Source organism: Saimiri boliviensis, chromosome 3 (genome assembly GCF_048565385.1).
Source record: "Saimiri boliviensis isolate mSaiBol1 chromosome 3, mSaiBol1.pri, whole genome shotgun sequence".
Taxonomy (NCBI): Eukaryota; Metazoa; Chordata; class Mammalia; order Primates; family Cebidae; genus Saimiri; species Saimiri boliviensis.
In genome coordinates this window covers 9,411,471-9,432,649 of record NC_133451.1, presented here as the reverse complement: position 1 = coordinate 9,432,649, position 21,179 = coordinate 9,411,471, and the positions used below count along the sequence as shown (strand labels likewise).

The 21,179-nt window shown below is 40.1% G+C and overlaps 1 protein-coding gene across 6 annotated transcripts in view; it reads left to right on the top strand.

Moving 5' to 3' along the window:
- CLNK (cytokine dependent hematopoietic cell linker) overlaps nucleotides 1–21,179 on the top strand; it is a 203,347-nt gene that overhangs the window by 159,353 nt on the left and 22,815 nt on the right. For all 6 annotated transcript variants that reach the window (XM_074395896.1, XM_003934684.4, XM_074395895.1 and 3 more), the window contains 4 exons: nucleotides 2,426–2,444; nucleotides 4,568–4,649; nucleotides 8,675–8,715; nucleotides 16,032–16,165. In XM_074395896.1, coding sequence (XP_074251997.1) covers nucleotides 2,426–2,444; nucleotides 4,568–4,649; nucleotides 8,675–8,715; nucleotides 16,032–16,165 — 276 coding nt within the window. The remainder of the gene's footprint in view (nucleotides 1–2,425; nucleotides 2,445–4,567; nucleotides 4,650–8,674; nucleotides 8,716–16,031; nucleotides 16,166–21,179) is intronic.

Here is a 21,179-nt window from a genome sequence, read left to right as displayed (position 1 = left end):
TAGAAGTTGATATCGTCTAAAGAACAAGAAGGTCTAATGGAAAAACGCATTCTTGCTCCTTATCTTTTGCCAAGACATTTCCCATTGTTTGTTTGGGCTGAGATTCAAGACCATTTCTTCATGACAAAAGCCCATCAGGGCAAACTGTGCTTGTGCCTGCCCTCAGTGCCTGCCTGAATGCTATCTTGTGGACTGGAATCTCTTATGTGCTACCTGCCCCCACTCAGATTCACATGGCATTTTATAGTACTCAGAAAAAGGAAAGACTCCTTGTTTCATTTTGTACTCACAAAGCCCTAAGAGAAAAATGAAGCCCCGGAGAGGTGGCAAACTCGGCCAGAGTCTTTATAGCTGGCAGGAGATAGGGCCAGTCCTGGCAATCCCAAGGCCTAGGTGTCTTCCCCACAGCCATGTCTCTCTGCCTTAAAAAAAATACAGAAATACCTCTGAACTAAAATAACTAAACAGAATACGGAAGAAAGGAATGGAAGGAGGGGGCAGAGAGGGTGAAAGAAAGAAAAGGAGGAAGGAAAAGGGAAAGAGGGAGGGAGAAGAAAGGAAAGGAAAAAAGGAAAAAGAAAGGGAGAGAGATAATAAGAGAGATACTGCTATTTAACTTGACTATTTCCTAACAATAAAAAAAGTTACAGAAGAAAAATAAGCGATTTCATTCTACTTTTCTAACTACATTTGATGTTAAATTCAGAACCCTCAGGCAAAAAGTTGGTTGGTCTCAATTAAATAAAACAACGGCTCCCCCAGATGGAGGGCTTCTCAGCCTTCGCATCTCTTCTTCCCCTCCCCTTTGACAAGCCTGAGAGCAACTGCTGCTTCTGATTGAGCACTTTGAACAGCCAGGTTCAAAGTCCCCGGGGAGACTCAGTAGGGATACTTTCCAACCATTCATTAGAACGGATTCATTACTCTTTTTACTTAGCCTATAGATTTTCTTTGATTTTCTGTCCATAATGAAATGTATGTCCTCTTTCCCGAATCCTAGGGAATGCCAAAGTCTTTGAAATAAAAAGCCTTCTCTGTTGGCTAGCTTCGGAAGAGATATACAATGCCTCTCTAAGCAATTTGCTGCCAGAAGTTTCTTATCAATGAAGCAAATATGAGTCAGGACAGCTGGGCTCAGGGTCAGTTTAGCCTTCAGATGACTGCGGGAATCTAGGTGAACGGCATGACCCCTTGGGACCTCATCGGTAACCAACCGTCTTTAACATTTCATGGACCTCATACCACTTTGAAAATGTGATGAAGGTATAATAAACCTTTCTCACCCCAGAAAAAGAAAAAATATATATGCACATACTTATAGAGAAAAAAATTTAGTTTTTCATTTCAGAAGGTTCCTGGACCCTCCTCGGCCATTCAGTGATCTCTTTCATCCCCCTGGTTAAAGCAGTTCTTATCCAAATGATACCTGAGGTCCTCCTCAACTGATGCAATATATAGACTTCATAAAGTTATTTGCAGTTAAATAAATACTGCAGCAAACACTGTACCTACTGTAATGCTTCTTGCTTCTTCAAGGGTACAGTAGGGCCCCAATATACAAGCCCAATAAGCATGAAGATTTTCATAATGAAGCATGACCAAGAATTCTACCACCGTAAGGAAGGAAGGAAGGAAGGAAGGAAAGAGGAAGAAAATGTTTAGGAAGATAAATGGCTATACTTAAAAAGGATAACGTGACTATTTCCAAGCCTTGTTTAAAAAAATAAAAATTTCGGAACAAGTATAAAGAAAAAGTTAACCATAGCCTTATTGCTTAAGCACAACCTTTACTAGTATTTTATCATATGACTTTCAATCATTTTTTTCTGCATGCAAATATACGTAGCTATAAAATATAACCACATAAAAATATATCACGGGTCCAGTTTTTATTTCAAACTTTTCATGTAACATGGATGCATACAAAAATACTTACATGTCTTTATAATATTCCAGTAAGTGCGTATAGCATCAAAACTAACGATTTTCACTTATCTGGGCATCTAGATTGTTTTTAATGATTTAACTCTGTAGAAGTAATGATGCAATAAACGTGTTTGTGCATAGAACATGGCTCAGATTTCAGGTTGTGACTTAGAAAGAGTCTCATCAATGGAATTATTGAGATAAGCATAAGAGTAGTTCTAAAGTATTTTATAATTTTGGTAAATTGCTTTCAGAAAGAGTCAAAATGATAGGTAGTCCCATCAGCAGACTGTGGACTTGTCTGTTCCTTCACACAAAGATTAAAAATGTTTGATTTTTGTTTAGTTTTCTGAGGAATTTAGCTTTTTTTAAGAATATAAATTATGCTAACAAAAATTTTACCAAAATTCTAGCAACCAAAAGTTCTAAAACACACAGGTTATTATATTAAATTCTCTATCATCAATGTCAGTAAACATTTGTTTTTAATTCAATACAGGTCCTTGAAGCAGAAAAAGGTGAATTGTTTACATTTGTTTTCTTACCCTAATACTGTTAGAGTGGATTCTGTTTCTAGATCTATGGTGTTCATGGTTATTGAAGAGGATTGACTGTTTGGAAGTCTGGGATGGGGAGGCATGTGTGTGCATGATGACATGATCCTCAGAGTCCTCTAGTCTAAACAGGTGATTTAAATCCAGGGTAGGCCACACATCTTTCTTTAGCCATAGGCTACCTACCAAAATGCATTCTACTGTCACCCTCTACCACTTTGGAAAGACATAGCTGGTCCGCTGCTCCAAAGAAGCTCTTGGTATCTCTGCCTCTGATGTTAGCCATGCACACACACGTCTCTTTAATGTACACACACATACAAGTACACACATGCACATACCTCTACAGTGTTGGTGTTGCTGTGCAAGTATGCAATCCAAGGATCACTCATATCCTAAATGGCAGGATGCTAAGCAGGAAGTATTTTCATATTCACCTTTGAAATCCTGTTCTCCATTCCTCTAGAATGATGAATTATGTCCAGAGCCAAAGGGCCTGCATCACAGACCAAAGAGTTTGCAAGAGGCAGCATAGTTCGACAGAGCAACATTAGGTTAGGATTTCAGAGGCTTGCCATCAATTCACTGTGTGGTTTTGCTCAAGTAGCTTTTTCTCTGTGAGTCTCAGGTCTGCTCTTCTCTATATGTTGACAAAGCTAAACTTGAAGAGAGGCCTAACTTGGGTTTATGGATTCCTCATGGGTCCCTAATGGAGGAGTAGGAGTTTGTTGGCAAGCCTAAATAATTCACAGACCTAACTGAAACCATGCCCTTTCCCACAACAAAGCTCAACATCCTAACTAAAATATTCAGGTAGTTCAGGTATTGTTTCAACAGACGACACAACAATGATTATTAACACAACAATGTGGCATTGTTCAGCTCAAGAGGGGCAACTCTGGGTGGCTGTTGATGACATGAAGTGATTTTATGGGATGCATGATTAATGGACCAGTCACTGACTCACATTTCAAGTAATCACAGTCCTTCAATCAAAGGTGTCCAGTTTGTGATGCACCTTGGGCAGAGTACAGAGCAACAATCACAATTAAAATATGCCAGTGCCCGTGTGCATCCTTAGCTTTATTACTTATGATCACAACTGGAAGAGTGTTTTATAAGATTTTATATCGTAGTATTATGATATGCCCTTGGCAATTCTGGATGGCTGGTTAAATCTCTCTGTAATGAAAAGAAAATAAAAAGCAGTAACATCAATTGCATATGTAATTACTAAATAACTTGAGATTGTATGGTTGGCAGAACTTTTAAAAATTTGATGACTGAGGAAGGAAAAAGTTGAGAAACTGTATCCCTGGTTGGAACCAGGTAGGAACTGCTGGTCTACATTAGAACCCTAGGAGCTCACCTGCCCTGTCACAGGAGAACATGAGAATACAAGTGCCATGACCAGTTGGGCACCCCAATCTCCTCCATCATCCAGAACAGTCCTTTTGTTTAACTTTCTTCTTGTGAATATCTCAGCTGAAATGCCATCTCTCAGAAGGGTCTTTCTAGCCATACATATAGTCACGCCATATTCCAAAGTAGTACTTTATTTCCTTTATATCACTTGTACTGCCTAGTAGAAATGTTCTTTTTGACCTACTTGCATGCTTATTTTCTGTTTCGTTTCATTAGCATGTAGGAACCAGGTCTGTCTTTTTCTCCACTGTATTCCCAGGCTCTGGCTGAGTACTTGTCCCATAGCAGCTATTCAGTAAACATCTGTCAAATGCTATAAATTAATTAATGAATGAGACTGAAACTAAAAATCTTTTTAAATCATGGGTCCAGAATAATCCCTAAATACCTTCCAATGAAATATTCTGTCTTTCTGGGAGGTTCAGTGATGTGTTCTAGCTTGTAAATATTCAAAGCAATTTTTATAACCTCAGAAAAAGTCACACTCAGGAGCCAGAAGAGTTGTAGAATACGTGAGTTATAGTTTCCACTGACCATCAAGAGCCCCCTCCTAATAATCAGAGATTACATGGAGAAAATTATAGTAGTTCCAGGGGGCTTCTAATGGTTCTCAATTATTCTTATTTTGCAATCTGACCAAATTATGTCACTGTTTTATATAGTTCCTCATAACCAGAGGAAGCCTGAATCAACTCATCTGTTGCAAAACAAAAACACTCAAGAGATTCCACTTGCCATTAGCAGGTAAGGAGCCAGGAATCCCTTTTCAGGTCTGAGGCTGGGGGTCAGGCCATGTGCTGTCTCAGATAAATGGATCACTAAGACTTTCTGAGAAACAGAAGTCTTTTTTCTGAAGCCCAATAAAGAGGCTCAAGAGAAACTCGTGAATCATAGCTGTTACTGATTTTAAATAATGTTGTTCTCTCTGAAATTTATAAATGACTGATTGTTATAGAAGTTTGGAACATTCTAAGAATTAAATATTAATCAGATAGGATTAACTGGAAAGGATGCTAGTCAGCCTGGGAGGAAAAGTTTGTTGTTTCAAACTATTCTGGGTTGATGACCACACCAAAGCTCACAGTTACTTCTAAACAGCAATTTATGGATAGATGACCAAGTGTGGTTGAAAATGCCATCATCAGATTAGATACTTGCCTGCTCTACTTACTGTGACAACTGTCAACCCAACTGAAAAGGTAAAGAAACCAAGGCTCAGGCAGGTAATTCATTGCCCAAAGTCACTAAATTGGTAGTGACTGCCCTAAAACAAAATCCAGGGCCTCCAGTATTAGTGCTGTAAGGCCCTCATGGTCTCACTCTGGCCAGTGGCTCTGACCTCAGTTCAAGCCACTCTCCCCGCCCTCTCAGCACTGCAGCCTCATCAGATGCCTTCCAACAACCACAATGCCACTTTATGCATGGCACTGGTGTACACCATGCCCCTGCCGGTAGCACCTGCCCCATCCACCCTCTCCCTACTCTCCACCCTCTCCCTACTTGGAAAACTCCTATTCCTCCATGGAATCCCAGCTTAAAGCTTAATGAATCCAGGAGATAATTTGTATCCATTCTTCAGATGAAAAACATGAAGCCGAGAAATACTGAGCCCTTTACCACTGAAGCCAAGCCCAGCCTCAAAGCCCAAGCATTGTTCAGTAGCCAGTGCTGCCCATAAGGACTTGATTGTAAACATGCAGCCCATAAATCCTGACTAGCCCTGGTGACTGCCCATGGCTAAAAGGCTGCCTTTGATCTATTCAGTAAGTATTTACTGGGAATGTACTATGTTTGTGGTGAAACAGAATGAAGAACAGCACTGAAGTCAGGCTGCCTGACTTCCATCAGCAGTGAACCATGTGACTTGGGCGACCTCACTATCTTACATGAGACACTTAGGGCAGAGTCAGGCATGTTGTAAAAGCCCAGTGAACATTAGCTGTCATTCCTATTGCCAGGCCCTGTATATCGGGGGGCATGATCACAGATCACCATATCCTATTCCTTCCCCCTCCTTCACTTTCTTCCCTGGTCCCATCTGGCACCTTCAGTAACTTTGTTCTCATTTCTTGGCCTATGGGTACTGGGACATGTAGCTTCACTGTGCCTTGGGGGTTGTCTGGTATTTAAGTTCCGAAAAGCTTAAATACAAAACTATAATACTCTTTCTTCTTCCTCTTCTTCTAATTCTTCTTCTTCTCCTCCTCCTTCTTTCTTTTTCTATCTTTCTTTCTTTCTCCTTTTTCTTCTTCTTTCTTCTTCTTTTTTGAGACAGGGTTTTATTCTGTCTTGCAGGGGCACAGTCACAGCTCAATGCAGCTTTGACCTCCCAGGCTCAAGAGATCCTTCCACTTCAGCCCTCAGAGTAACTGGGACTACAGGCACACACCACCATGCCCAGCTAATTTTTGTATTTTTTGTAGAGATGGGGTCTCACCATGTTGCCCAGGCTGGTCTGGAACTCCTGGGTTCAAGCGATTCACCCACCTTGGACTCCCAAAGTGCTGGGATTACAGATATGAGCCACCATGCCTGGCCCCCTTTTTTAATGTAATTTTCTAAAAGGAAAAAATATACACAGTATTGTATAGTGGAAAAATAACAAGTTCTCAAGTTGTAGCAGTTATTTGATGTGGTTTCACTTCTTTTGTTTGTTTGTTTAATTTGTTGAATAAAGACTCTTGATTTTTCCTCCTCTCTTAACTGGCTGCTTCTTCTAATTCCTCGTCTTGGACTTTTTCCCAAACTGACTAAATGTTGGTATTCCTCAGAGTTCATCCGAGGTCCACTTTACTATCACTAAGGCCTGTGTAACCACATTCATCCCCGGCATCAAACGTCAACCCTGTGTTGATAATTCCCAAATCCCTATTTTCTGCAAACCACCTCTCTTAGCTCCAGACCTGTGTATCTAATGACCCCGCGAGCACTTTTCCTTAGCTAAGTCCCAGGCAGCACAAACTCATAATGGTGAAAATCAAACTCTTCATTTCTGCTTTCATTCCCAAACTCGTAATATCCTTCTGCAAAGAGTTTTCATCCCAGTACACTCAGTAAGCTCTCTTTCCCATCTTCACTCCTCCTATCCCATCCATTTTCAACTCCCAAAATTATATCTCTAAAACGTGTGTTGAATGTGTCTATTTCTTCCCCACCTGCCTAGCTCCTTGCATGGTGCAGCCACCATCAACTTTAGCCTGGACTATTGCACTAGCCTTCCAGTGATGCTGTTATCACCCGACCTTTCATCTAGAAGAAACTGCTTTCTGGTCTCTTGCATCAAAGGCCATGCCTCCTTGCCTCTGGGCTTTTGCTGTGCTGCTCCACCTGCCTGGAATACTCTCTCACTCCTGTTCACACAGGGGTCCGCTCGGTTAGTCCTTTCTCCCACAAAGCCTTTCCTGAGAACAAAAGCAATTTTGTCTCGTTTACATGACCTTTTACTACCACAAAAACTTATGCGATGCACACCTTTACCATAACATTTATTATACATTATAATTATGGTACAAGAATGTGTTTCTTTCATAAACTAAGCTTCATTCAGGCAGAGGCCATATATTCTTCATCGTCTGTTCCCCAGAACATACCACACCATGCCTAGTAAGTGTCCAACATGTTTGTTAAATGAAAGAGTCATCATTTTTTAAATTTTTAATTATTTTGCTCTTTTTTTTCCCCCTCATATTCCTATCAACTATGCACTTCTGGGATATCCTCAGAGGATATTTCTGTTCTTTCAACATTTTCTAAAAATCCTCAACTGTTAGAGCAGAAAAATTTTGCTATTTCCTACTTTCCCCCACACATTTAACAAAATTGGACACTTCCTGCTAGTAAAAGGATTCTGGTTTTAACAGAGTCAAATCTTGAATTTCAGTAGAAGTCTGGCGGGCAATGACAGAGTAGTGTGATGGATGGATGAACTGCTGGTGTTTTTATCTACAAAACAAAACACATGACCCCAGGCTTTTATGGTGATAACATAAACCAGATATATGCTCAGTTGATTTCATTGGCGCTAGAAATGGATCAGGTTTCATTTAATTAACCCAGAGGCTTTAGTCAATAGCACAGTCCTTGAAATAGAGCATCTCTCATGTAATCAGATTTAACTGTAGTAGCACCTGGAGCTTATATTGATGCTGACCACTATACAAAATGAACCAGAAAATTACAGCTAAATATTAAGTAGACTGCTAAGAAAAGCCACTGATGAACAGTCTTGGTAGTATCATTTTTGTATTTAGAAATCCTTATTGTTATTTTATTTGACTTAAAGTTTTATAATCTCTTTTTCTTTGGGGGTTTCTTATAATCATTGAATTTTCTTAGCTCATATTTTTAGAAGGAATACAATAATTTCTATATTCTTCTTCCACTCTACAGTTGCCTTGCAATTAGTAAATAGTTTCTATTGACTATAAGCTCCAACCAGCAAAATATTGTTTTCCATAGTGACTGTAGCTACAAAGCAAGTTTAAACTCATGGCTTCAAAAAGTAAAGAATAATGATATGTGCTCACTGAAAACACATGAGAACTTATATGGTCAATTTGTTCCATGTCTAATATTGCCAGCTTCAGAAAGGAGGAGAACATGCCTCCTAGTGCGTTTCAAAATAAATGATTCTTCTAGCATATCCAGTAAAATATAAAGTGCCTTATAAATGTGACTTCAGGCTATTATCATTGACCCTGCCTCTGCGTGGAATGTTACCACCAAGGGAAATACTAACATTCTTTGAATTCTAACATATTTTCTTACAGTTCTTCATTCATAACAAGCAACCACAATGTGCAAAACAGAGGTAAGAGCACTTTAAGAATTATAAAATAAACAGGTGAGTCATGATACTGTGATATTGCTGCACTGTGACTTAACCGTTGTGAACCCCAGAGTCACTGAGCTGATGTGTACAGATGTAATTAGCTCATTTCCACTGTGTTACTATGACATAGTTTTGATCCATGATTAAATATGGCTACTTAGGCAGTTTCTAGTTTTTCCTCTTGTGAATCTTATTGTGCTATGAACATTAGTATAGATGTCTTCCATGTATACAATGTGATTATTTTCCTTCATAAGACTGAAATGGCTCCGTCTTAGGATATGCATCTCTTCAACTGCCCTAGATGTGTTTTCCAAAGTAGACATTAATTAGTCTCACCAACAGTGTGAGTCCCCATTGTTCCCCACACTCTCCAACAATTGTTTTTGACAAACTTTTAATTTTTCCCAATCCATTGGGTACAAAACAAACTCGTCTCAAGAAAAATTTTGAAATGAAGAAAATAAAACTGACACCTCTTACTGTTTGTAAAGTAAAAATCAAAAGGATATCCCATCTGTGGTGATGTCTGAAGCGGCATATAAATACAGAGTTATATGACTGTGGTGGGTGTTGATACTATTAATTATTTTGCACAAACTAGATCCATCATATTCATTTGTCTTTCCTTTTTTTTTCACTCTACGTGCCATGAAGACTCTGTTGAGATCTGGCACTGGAATCTCTTCGTTGTGCACAGGAAAAAAAAAAAAAAAAAAAAAAAAAAAGGGGCCTGGAGGCCTGGAGAAGTTTAGGCCTGGGGGAAGCAAAGCCCACAAGGTAATGTGGAGAGGATGAGGGCTCTAGTGATCCTGCTCCTAATTCTACCTCTCTCCTTATACTGAGATTACTTTGAACAAGTTAATTATTTAAGCCTCACATTTTCCCTTTCATAAAATTCAAGTAGTAATGTTAACTGATATATTCATATTAATATATGCGTGTGCACACACACACAGCCCTCTGCCTGCCACATAGTAGGTAGCTGATACATTTTAATGTCTTTTCTCATTTTCTGCATTCTCTTTTCTTCTTCCCATCCAATTGACCTGGGTGGACCTACAGGCTGTCTCACTGGCTTCCACCATGCCTTCCTTCATATCATTCCTCCATATGCCATCTGGACCTGAGGCTGGAAAACCAAGTTTATCAATTCACTTCCTCTCATATACACATTGCTAATGAGAGTTTCCCAACAGAGGATTCCCTTATTTAAAAGGTGCCCAAGGAGGGCTGAGATAAACCCGATGGACTCAATCCCTAGTCATCAAATGTCAGGATTGGGAGTCCTAAAGGTCAGATCTAGGTAGATGAAGATGAAAATACTTGGAGCATCCAGGAGGAAAGTCCAGGGGCTGACCAGGCCCAGAAGGGGCATTACTTATAGAGGTTTCGTTGCAGGGATGGGGAAGCAGAATCATAGCCTAGAGGGGAATCCAGAATCTTAACTTGAAATATAAAATTGGCCAGGCGTGGTGGCTCCCGCCTGTAATCCCAGAACATTGGGAGGCTGAGGCGGGAGGATCACCTGCAATAGGGAGTTAGAGACCAGCCTGGCCAACACAGGAGAAACCCCGTCTCTGCTAAAAATACAAAAATAAGCCAGGCGTGGTGATGCGTGCCTGTAATCCCAGCTACTCGGAAGGCTGAAGCAGGAGAATTGCTTGAACCTGGGAGGTGGAGGTTGCAGTGAGCCAAACTCCAGCCTGGGTGACAGAGTGAGACTCTGTCTCAAAAATCAGATCAAATCAAATCAAATCATGCACAAATGAAAAATAAAGAGCAATTGAATAATGGAATGGAGTGATGGAAATGGCCTTCACAGACATGAGTCAGGTCAAGTGTCCCAGGGCTGTAAGTAGATCATTTGCACTGGGGTTGCTTAGGTTGCTCTCAGCTCGCCTCACCTTATCTCAGAGGAAACAGGTTACTGAAAGAAGCCTGGGATAGATGGGGGAAATGTTCGAGTCTTCACTAATTCCTGTTTTAGTAAACAGACATCCTCCAAGAACATGGTTTGTACCGAAACTTGGGCTGGGTCCCAAGAATGCACGGTGGAGACCACCCAAGTTTCTTTTAACCAGTGCTTAAGCACCCGTGCGATGTTCCTCCATCAGCTGCAGGACCCATACTCATTCTACTGGGTACAAATTCATTCCTGAATCACCAGTATTGGGTGATGTTAAGTGGGCAGAAAACAGCACAGTCTACACTCCCAGAATTATCGGTCTAATGGGCTCTCTAGTGCGCCAGGTATGGGCATTCATATAGCAGAGTAAAATTTACACCTCTGTAGTTTTACATGTTATTATACTTATTTTACAAATGAGAAAATAATTTTGGGAAAGTTCAGTTCTTCTTGTTCAGTTACAGCCTGATAAACAGATTTGCCTCCATTTCTTTCGTCAATTAATTCAAGTTAAACTATTAGGATCCCAAGAAAGTGGATCTCAGGACAGAAAAAGATATTTGACGTGTTGGAAGAGGCTCCAGTTGTGGTTAGATTCCAAAGTAGCAACAACGTTATTTTCTAAGTCTGGGATTGTAGATCATCTGTTTTCTTTTCTTTTTCTATTTTTAGTTTTTGTTCACTAACGCTTTATTTTTGCTTTAAAATGGATGGCTCTTTTTCTTATAAAATTATTTTTTTAAATCACATATAAGGGTAGTTAAATTTTTCTAATAAATATGGACCACCTGCTTAAAATAAAATGCTTTATTATAAGTTACAACAGGGAAGTCTAGAACTGTGCTTCCCTAGTAATATAAGCAACACTCACAGCTAGCCTTGATGAGTGATTCTATGATCAGACATTGTGCTAAGAGCTTAATCTATAACACATAAGAATTTTAAATATTAGCGATTACTGATATCAGTGTGGTTTTTCAACCCATGCCTTTGTTATTAGGCTACTCTCCCTCAAATTTATTGTGCGCCTGCACTGTGCTGTTCCCACTGTTCCTCCCCTTAGCTTGTGGCTTCATTTCTGTGACCTTCCATTCTCCATGTTAGGAGAGTCCTATTTCCTGGGGTTAAAAACTTAAATGTAATGTTTTATTTAAGAATAAAATTTCCAAATATTAACAGCTTCGATTACTTTAAAACAAAATCTACTAAATACTTACAGCCAGTTACATAGTCAGAATTTCATTCATTCTTTCAACAAAGATCCAACCAGGCTTTCAGGGAAAAATTACCTGACAAACTTGTTTCTGTTTCTTTGTTCGGTTTTAAGTCATTCTCTGAACAAACTACAAATGCATAGCTGTTTCCAAATTCTCTTTTTAAAGTAGGACTTTTAAAATATCCAAGCAAGGCACTGAAGGTTAAAAAAGAATCAATCAGTTGCCATAATATCATGACAAATTCATAATCACTGAACATTATTAGGTATGCAACACCATCTAAGTGCTAGGAAATACCGAAAATGATTATTTTCTCTTCGGTATGTTCCTATTTTTTCAATCCATGTTGAAAAGTTAATTATGGCCATTTAAATAAGTCTCAAGTCAATTTTATTGTATATTAGCATAACTCTGTTGTCTTTCTCTTGGTTAGGATCTACCTGGTACACAGGTCTCCATCCTTTTACTCTCTGTGTCATTGTATGTTAGAAGTACAATTAGCACCTAACTGGAATTTTTAAATCAATCTGTATCTGATTTTCAAATGCTAATTTTGCACCTTTGATATTTATTGTGATTACTCATATTTCGGGTCTGTTTTTCTATTGTGTTATGCCTTCTATCTGTACTGCTGTGCATTGAGTTTTTTTTTTTTTTTTTTTTTTTTTTTTTTTTTTTTTTTTGAGACGGAGTTTTTGCTCTTGTTACTCAGGCTGGAGTGCAATGGCGCAATCTCGGCTCACCGCAACCTCCGCCTCCTGGGTTCAGGCAATTCTCCTGCCTCAGCCTCCTGAGTAGCTGGGATTACAGGTACGCGCCAGCATGCCCAGCTAATTTTTTGTATTTTTATTAGAGACGGGGTTTCACTATGTTGACCAGGATGGTCTCGATCTCTTGACCTCGTGATCCACCCGCCTCGGCCTCCCAAAGTGCTGGAATTACAGGCTTGAGCCACTGTGCCCGGCCGAGTTTTTTTGTTGTTTTTTTTTTTTTTTTGTCCTGCCGTATACTGGGTTCATCTCTCCTTTATATTCCTTTCTTTCTTTTTCTTAGAAGTTATACATTCCACTATTAGTCTTCTTTCGGTTACCCTAAATATTTTTTAATAATGGCATGCTAAAATTTTAACAGTCTGAAATTCATATTTTCTTTTCAAACAATACATAAAAACTCAGAATGCTGAAGGTGTGAATTCTTCACTGTGTTTGAAAGTTAAACTTTTTTATCTATAAAGTAACATTTTAAAACTAGGAATGGCTCTAGTTTTATTCCCACCTTTAAAAATAGAAATTTGTGGGTGAAATTAACCACAATTAAGGTAATTTAAACTTTAAGTGATCGAACAGGTTTCTGCAACAAATATTTTGATATAAATAAGCCCTCATAACAAAAATCCTTAGGCCCAACATTAAAAGCTACAATCCTGGCCAGGCGTGGTGGCTCATGCCTATAATCTCAGCACTTTGGAAGGTCGAGGTGGGCAGATAATCTGAGGATAGGAGTTCAAGACCAACCTGGCCAACATTGGGAAACACTGACTCTACTAAAAATACAAAAATTAGCTGGGTGTGGTGGCAGGCGTCTGTAATTCTAGCTACTTGGGAGGCTGAGGCAGGAGAATTGCTTGAACCTGGGAAGAAGAGGTTGCAGTGAGCCAAGATTGTGCCACTGCACTCCAGCCGGGGCAACAAGAACAAAACTCAGCCTTGAGCAGTGGCTCATGCCTGTAATCCCAACACTCTGGGAGGCTGAGGCAGGCGGATTACGAGGTCAAGAGATCGAGACCATCCTGGCCAACACGGTGAAATTCCGTCTCTCTAAAAAATACAAAAATTAGTTGGGCATGGTGGCACACACCTGTTGTCCCAGGTCCTCAGGAGGCTGAGGCAGGAAAATTGCTTGAACCCGGGAGGCAGAGGTTGCAGTGAGCCGAGATCACACCACTGCACTCTAGCCTGGTGACAGAGCAAGACTCCATCCCAAAAAAAAAAAAAAAAAAAAAAGTAAAGCGCAAAACTTCATTTCAGAGGAAAAAAAAAGGTACAATCCTTGCTCTCATTAGAATAAAATTGTCAGTGTATCAGAAGTACTGTTCTTCTTAGTAAATTTGTAGATAAATTTGGCTTTTTGATTACCAGAAGCAGAATAAGTGCCTATATAATCTAAATGTTACAGAAAATGGCATGTATGTGCTAATGTTTAATTAATATTTCATCTCAAAAAAACCCCATCCTTTCAAAGTTCTTGTTCATATGATAACCATGACCGTAACTTTGGTTATGTTTTTTAGAATGAACTACAACTAAAAAGCTTATAATTCTGTATTCATTCTGATTACATCTTTTGCATTTCATATGTTATTTTTGCCTAGTATCTTACTTACATAATGTTTGTATATCCTCAAGGTTTTATGATTTTTTTTAATAGTTACTCCTTGCTTAAAATTACCAATACATTTACAGATGTTTTGCTTGGTATTCCTTCTTATACTTCATGTTTGTGGTCTAAATTTCAAAAAAATATATTTTTTATTATTATTGACTGGAAAGACATGCAATGAAAATAAGTTATTTTGATTGAGGATAGAGAAAATACCACATTAACATTTGACAAGTGGAAGTATCTTAAAGCTTAGCTGCCATGTGAAATCAAAGCCCTATCAATGAACTTCTGATATTCTGCTACTTTAAAATCCCTTGGTCTATCTTGTACTTGAATTTATCTTTTATGCAGGCAGGATTGTGCAGCGTCATGCATTGATCACTTGGAAAATAATGGGTAATAGACATACACAGGTCTTCCACTGTTGATATATGTCATTATGTATTTTTTTTTTTTGAGATGGAGTTTTGCTCTTGTTGCCCAGGCTAGAGTGCTGTAGCACGATCTCAGCTCACTGCAACCTCTATCTCCCAGGTTCAAGCAATTCTCTTGCCTTAGCCTCTCAAGTAGCTGGGATTATAGGCATGCACCACCATACCCAGCTAATTTTGTGTTTTTAGTAGAGATGGAGTTTCACCATGTTGTTCAGGGTGGTTTCGAACTCCTGACCTAGTAATCTGCCCGCTTTGGCCTCCCAACATGCTGGGATTACAGGCATGAGTCACCACGCTGGCCCTTTATGTAATATATTTTAAAAATCACATTTGCACCACCCACCACATCAGAAAAGTGTATATATAACAGTGGCCGATACAAGATTCCTCAAATTCCAGGTTGCACTTGCAAAATCTGATTTTATAATCAGTAACAGATACTGCCCCTTGTTTTCCATGAAGTGACAGGCTCACTTTGTTTTTAGTAACATATCCATCAAATATCCAAGTCAGAATAACGATAGTGTGTCAGTCATTCTTTTGGGTTATAAAATATGATGTTTCTTTTTTTAAGTTATTCTTTCAAGTTAAAAAAATGGTGTTCCCAAAATAGGGAACAAAGTGTTGATGTTTAAGAAAATGAACAGAGTTCATTACATACAGAACAGAGTAGACAATTGGGGCAGAAATGAGGATGAGGATCGAGAAACATGAATAGACAGTTCATTCAGAGCCTTACAGGCAGTAGGAAAAGGCTTATATTTTCTTCCAGGTGGAAAGGAAGTCATGTCAGAAATTTTACCAGGGGAGTGGCAAAGTCAGAATTCCGTGTGTGTGTGTGTGTGTGTGTGTGTGTGTGTGTGTGTGTGTGTGTTTCTCGGTGCAGTGCCTCGAACTAGGTTCACAGCAACCTCTGCCTCCCAGGTTCAAGTGACTCTCTTGCCTCAGCCTCAAGAGTCCTCTACCATGTCCAGCTAATTTTTGTATTTTTAGTAGAGACAGGGTTTCACCATGTTGGCCAGGCTGCTCTCGAATTCCTGACCTCAGGTAATCCGCCCATCTCCTCCTCCCAAAGTGCTGGGATTACAAGGGTTAGCCACCATGCCCAGCCTGGAATTACATTCTTAAAAGATGACTCTGAGCGCCCTAAGGGAAGAGAGGGGGAAGGGCAAAGTTACAGCCAGAGAACAAAACAGAGAGAATTACCATCACTGAGTGAGCTGATGGTGATGTAGACCGAGAAGGTCCTCACAGTTATAGGAAGGAGCAAAGGGTTCCAGCTCCTTTTTGGAGGTGGGGGACAGTCTGCACCAGTCACACAATCACACTGAAATGTGAATTTAACCTTTCCAGAACATAGAGGAGGCATGCAGTCCTGTTCTCCTCAGAGATGCCAGTCTCCAGCCAGCTGCATCCCTCATGAAAATGTACCGCCCTATAAATACACAAGCCGGAGGCCACCTTTCCCTGAAAGGTCTGATAGAAAGGTAAGCAGACATATCTCTGCCAAGTTCTTCCAGATGTACTTGGCATCTAAATAGAGCTTTCCTGAACAGTGCCCAAAAGGAGATGATTTATGTTGGACTTTAACTTTTTCCTGTCTGACTGTATATTACTGGGTTTTAATATTTTAAGGTATTTTAATATCTTTAAATACGTTGCTGTATGACATACTACATTGCTCTCTCACCAGATTCTTTGACTGGTATGTTTCCAGATTCTAACATATTTTTAAAAAATTAATCCCAAAATACAGATATTTAGACATGTGTTTTATGTTTACTGGCTGTCCAATAATCTTACGGGGGATTAACTGGGATTTATAGGTTGCAATTTTTTTTCCAGCAAAAACCTTGTGTATAACATACTCATTTCAGTTGAACAGTTCAGCAACCATTAGTTGAGCAGTTATCATGTGCCAGACAATGTGGTAGAGGTTATGGTCCCCACCCCAATGGAGATGTAAAGAAGGTGGAGATGCAAATGTTTACAGATGTGTTCTTGTGTGTCCTTCATCTATTTTCTGCTGTCTTTCTAAAATATGCTCCTTCCCTACAATTGGTTATTTTTGGACCATTTTTCACTTATTATCCTGTGATGGGGGGATAAAGCTTTCACTGTATCTTGTACGCTTTTATCCCATCACCTTGGGATGTTACTTATTAAAGTCTTTCACTGTAAAGCCCCAGAGGATGTGCCTTTTCCAGGTATCCATCCCATACCCTGCTATTACTCACTGTCCTGCTACAGAGCTTTTGAAGGTTTCTATGCAGAAGCAGAGTGTAGAGGATATCACTGGTAAATTCCTACAGTATCCTAAAGCTCTGTTGTTGTCCTTATATTCATATCAATTTCTACCTAATTCTAAAAGGGGTCTCATAATCTTAAATTCGACCCTGAAAAATAGTTTCACATTCTGGCCAGGGACAGTGACTCACACCTGTAATCCCAGCACTTTGGGAGGTTGAGGCAGGTGGATCACCTAAGGTCAGGAGTTCAAAACCAACCTGACCAACATGGTGAAACCCTGTCTCTACTAAAAATACAAAAATTAGCCAGGCATGGTGGCAGGTGCCTGAATCCCAGCTACTTGGGAGGCTGAAGCAGGAGAATCACTGGAACCCGGGAGGCAGAAGTTGCAGTGAACTGAGAGAGGTCATTCTACTGTACTCCCACCTGGGCAAGAGAGCTAGACTTCATCACACACAGAAAAAAAATTACACATCCTTTATTTATTGCCCCTTGTTATGCACTCGACTTCCTTTTGCTCTGTTATCTTCTTCATAAACATGGGGATCTCTTGGTTCTAACTAGAGATCTACACAAGATCACACTCCCTCCCAGATCCCAGATTCCTCATAGGCATGACACAGGCTTGGACCACATCAGGATTTCCCTGATTTCAGCTATTTGAAAATACTTTTATGATTTGTGCCATATCTATGCACCATCAATAAAAACATTTACTTAATACTCTTTAAGTTGACCTGTTTTCACTTTATATCACTACTCTGGTTAGTTTTTTTTTTTAAAAAAACCAGTAATGTATATCGTAAAAAGTCACTTTAAAAGTAATTCCATTCCTTAGTGTATGCCCAAAAGAATTAAAAGCAGACGCTCATATATTTGTACACCCATGTTCATAACATTATTTACAATAGACAACAGATGGAAAGAACCTATATGTCCATTAACAGATGAATGGATAAACAAAATGGTATACACACACAATGAAACAGTATTTAGCTCTAACAAGAAATAAAATGCTAACGTGTAATACAATATGCAAGAAGCTTGAAAACATTAAGCTAAGTGAAATAAGTCAGACATGCAAGACAAATATGTGATTCCACTTATACGAGGTACCTAGAATAGGCAAATTCATAGAGACAGAAGATAGAATGGTTAACCTGGGCTCTGAGGAAGGAGGTGGAAGTAATGGAGAGTTACTGTTTAATGGATACAGCATTCCAGTTTAGAGTCATTAAAAGCTTTTGGACTTGGATAGTAGCAATGGCTGCAAAGCAGTGTGAATGTAATTAATGCCATTGACTGATACACCTAAAAATGGTTGAAATGGTAAATCTTATTACATTGTTGACGAAAAGAGTCAATTTCTGGAAAATATTTGAAGAGATATATTCTGAGCCAAATATGAGTGACCATGGCCCGTGACACAGCCCTCCAGAGATGCTGAGATCCTGAGAATGTGTGCCCAAGGTGGTCAGGGTGCAGTTTGGTTTTGTACTTTTTAGGAACATAGGAGACTTCAATCAAATACATTTTTTTTTTTTTTGAGATGGAGTTTTGCTCTTTTTGCCCAGGCTGGAGTGCAGTGGTGCGATCTCAGCTCACTGCAACCTCTGCCTACCGGGTTCAAGTGATTCTCTTGCCTCAGCCTCCCTAGTAGCTGGGATTACGAGAGCACCCCACCATGCCCAGCTAATTTTTGTATTTTTAGTAGAGACAGGGTTTCTCCATATTGGCTAGGCTGGTCTCAAAGTCCTGACCTCAGGTGATCCGCCTGCCTCGACCTCCCAAAGTGCTGGGATTATGTTTAATAAATACACTGTTACAGTCCAGAAAGGTGGGACAGCTCGAAGTGGGGCCTTCTAGGTTATAGGTAAATTTCAAAATTTTCTGGGTAACAATTGCTTGAGTTTAGCTGAAGACCCGGGATCAATAGAAAGGGAATATCACTGACAGATAGAGGGCTAATTATCAGTTAAGGGATTGTGGAGACCGAAGTTCTTATTGTACAGAAGAAGCCTTCTGGTAGCAGGCTTCAGAGAGAAGAGATTGTAAATGCTTGTTATCAGACTTAAAGTCTGTGTTGATGTTACTGCTGGAGAGGTATAATGAGGCATGTTTGACCCCTACTTCCCGACATGACCGAAACTAGCCTAGCAGGTTAAATTTTAACAATGCCTTGTTAGAGGAGGAAGTCCATTCCGATGGTTGGGGCAGCCTTAGAATTTTATTTTTGGTTTACGATATTTTTGCTTACTTTTAAAAAAAGCAATTGCAATGCAAACAAAACAAGCTATTAAATTGTAGCAGGATGCTGTTACCTGCTCACGCTGTCACCATAAGGATTGCTCTTCTTCTGTTAAAGAAGAGATTTGAAATGTCAGAGAGCTATTAAAGACATATTAGAACCAAAATGAAAATTCCCTTTTGATTTATTCAGGGGGCTAGAAAGAGAATTAGAAGGGGACTTCCTTCCCCCAAGCGATGCGGAGATACATAATTCAGTTTCTGAGCACCAGCTAAACTCACCAGCCATCCCTCATGAACACACTTGGAGAAACACAAGTCTAATCTCGAAACGTCCTCCAACTTGGACAAATAAATAAAAACAGAGTAGATGAAATGCACCGTGACTGATCTCTGCCATGTCCATGGATTGGCCAAGAATCCATCCGAAATCAGCAGACCACTCCGAGCTCAGATAACTCAGGCTTCAGTGGGGAGATGGGGTTCCTAGGCTTCCTTCATCTCTAGAGCCTGTCACGTGCCTTTGGGGAGTGAGGCAGAGCTGGCCCCGACATGGACTTTTTCAGCACCAGCTCTCCCCTGGGGGTAGGGAATAGGTCAAATAAGAGGTGACTTTTGGGCCGGGCACTGTGGCTCACACCTGCAATCCCAGCACTGTGGGAGGCCAAGGCATGTGGATCACCTGAAGTCAGGAGTCCGAGAACAGCCTGACCAACATGGTGAAAATTACTTGGGCATGGTGGTACATGCCTGTAATCCCAGCTACTTGGGAGGCTGGGGCAGGAGAGTTGCTTGAACCTAGGAGGCAGAGGTTGCAGTGAGCCAAGACTGTGCCATTGAATGCAGCCTAGGCAACAAGAGCGAAACTCCATCTCTAAATAAATAAATAAATAAATAAATAAATAAATAAATAAAAGAGGTGACTATTGGTCCCAATCTTGATGCAAAAGAATGGCTGAGATGGGTAGGCAGAGGTGAGGACAAGGAGAGATTCCAGGCAGTAGGGCCAGCTCTGGTCTTTCCTGAAGCTGTGTGTGTCCAGAGTACAAGCATTTTGTCTGGCCAGACCCATGTCTGAAATAGGGTGTCAGGAAGTGAGGCTGCAGGGTTGACTTAGAGCTAGCTCATACCTTTCCAGATGCTGTTCACATCAGGGTGTTCTCATGTGAACAGAATCAGAATCTCAGTATTGGGTGGATCAGGTTTATTTTTCAGTGGACCAGAGACTCCAAATAAATGAGAAACCAAAGACGTGATGTCACGTACCTAACTCTTGCCAACCATGTGACAGGTTTTGACTTTCTGAACCCTTACTGTCCATCTTAACCAGGGTTAATACTACCTGACATGCCTACTTCAAAGAAGTGTTGAAGGGATGGATTAACATGCTACTATGTAAGGAAGGACCTTATAGATGCTGGCCTCACAAGGGGGTTATTTCATGTTATGATCCTCGGAACCCTGTGAAGGAATTGCAAGTCCATGATGCAGCTCCCTGACTGCCCTTCCTTCTCCCAGTTAGTCTGGATTTTATAATCAAAAGAATTTCAAATCATTTAATATTGATATAAAATAAAGCAGTGTGGCACAGGGAGAAGGCTAGACAAACTAGGACCCAAATCATAGCTCAGCCACCTGTGCCTCTGGTGAAGTGGCAGAGACTGAGCTCTTTCTGCACCTCTTTCTCCCCCCTCTGCTGTTTGTATGTGATGAGGGCAGTACAGGCTTCACAAACAATACACATTTCCACCTCAGCAAGCCTCAGTTGCTGAAGATTCAGAAAGCACTGATAGATAGAGGGCTTATTATCTATTCTGAGGGTGGTGCTGAAGAATCTTTCTCAACAGATTCTCATAGACTTCAGAACTCCCTAGCTACAGTAACTTTTTCTATGTCTCTCTGCCCTAAGCATCTGTGGGCTTCTCCAGGTCAGAGACTAAATGTTGGGTGCTGAATATCTACTATAGATTAAACTATGACTAGGCACTGGTGGAATAAAAGCAA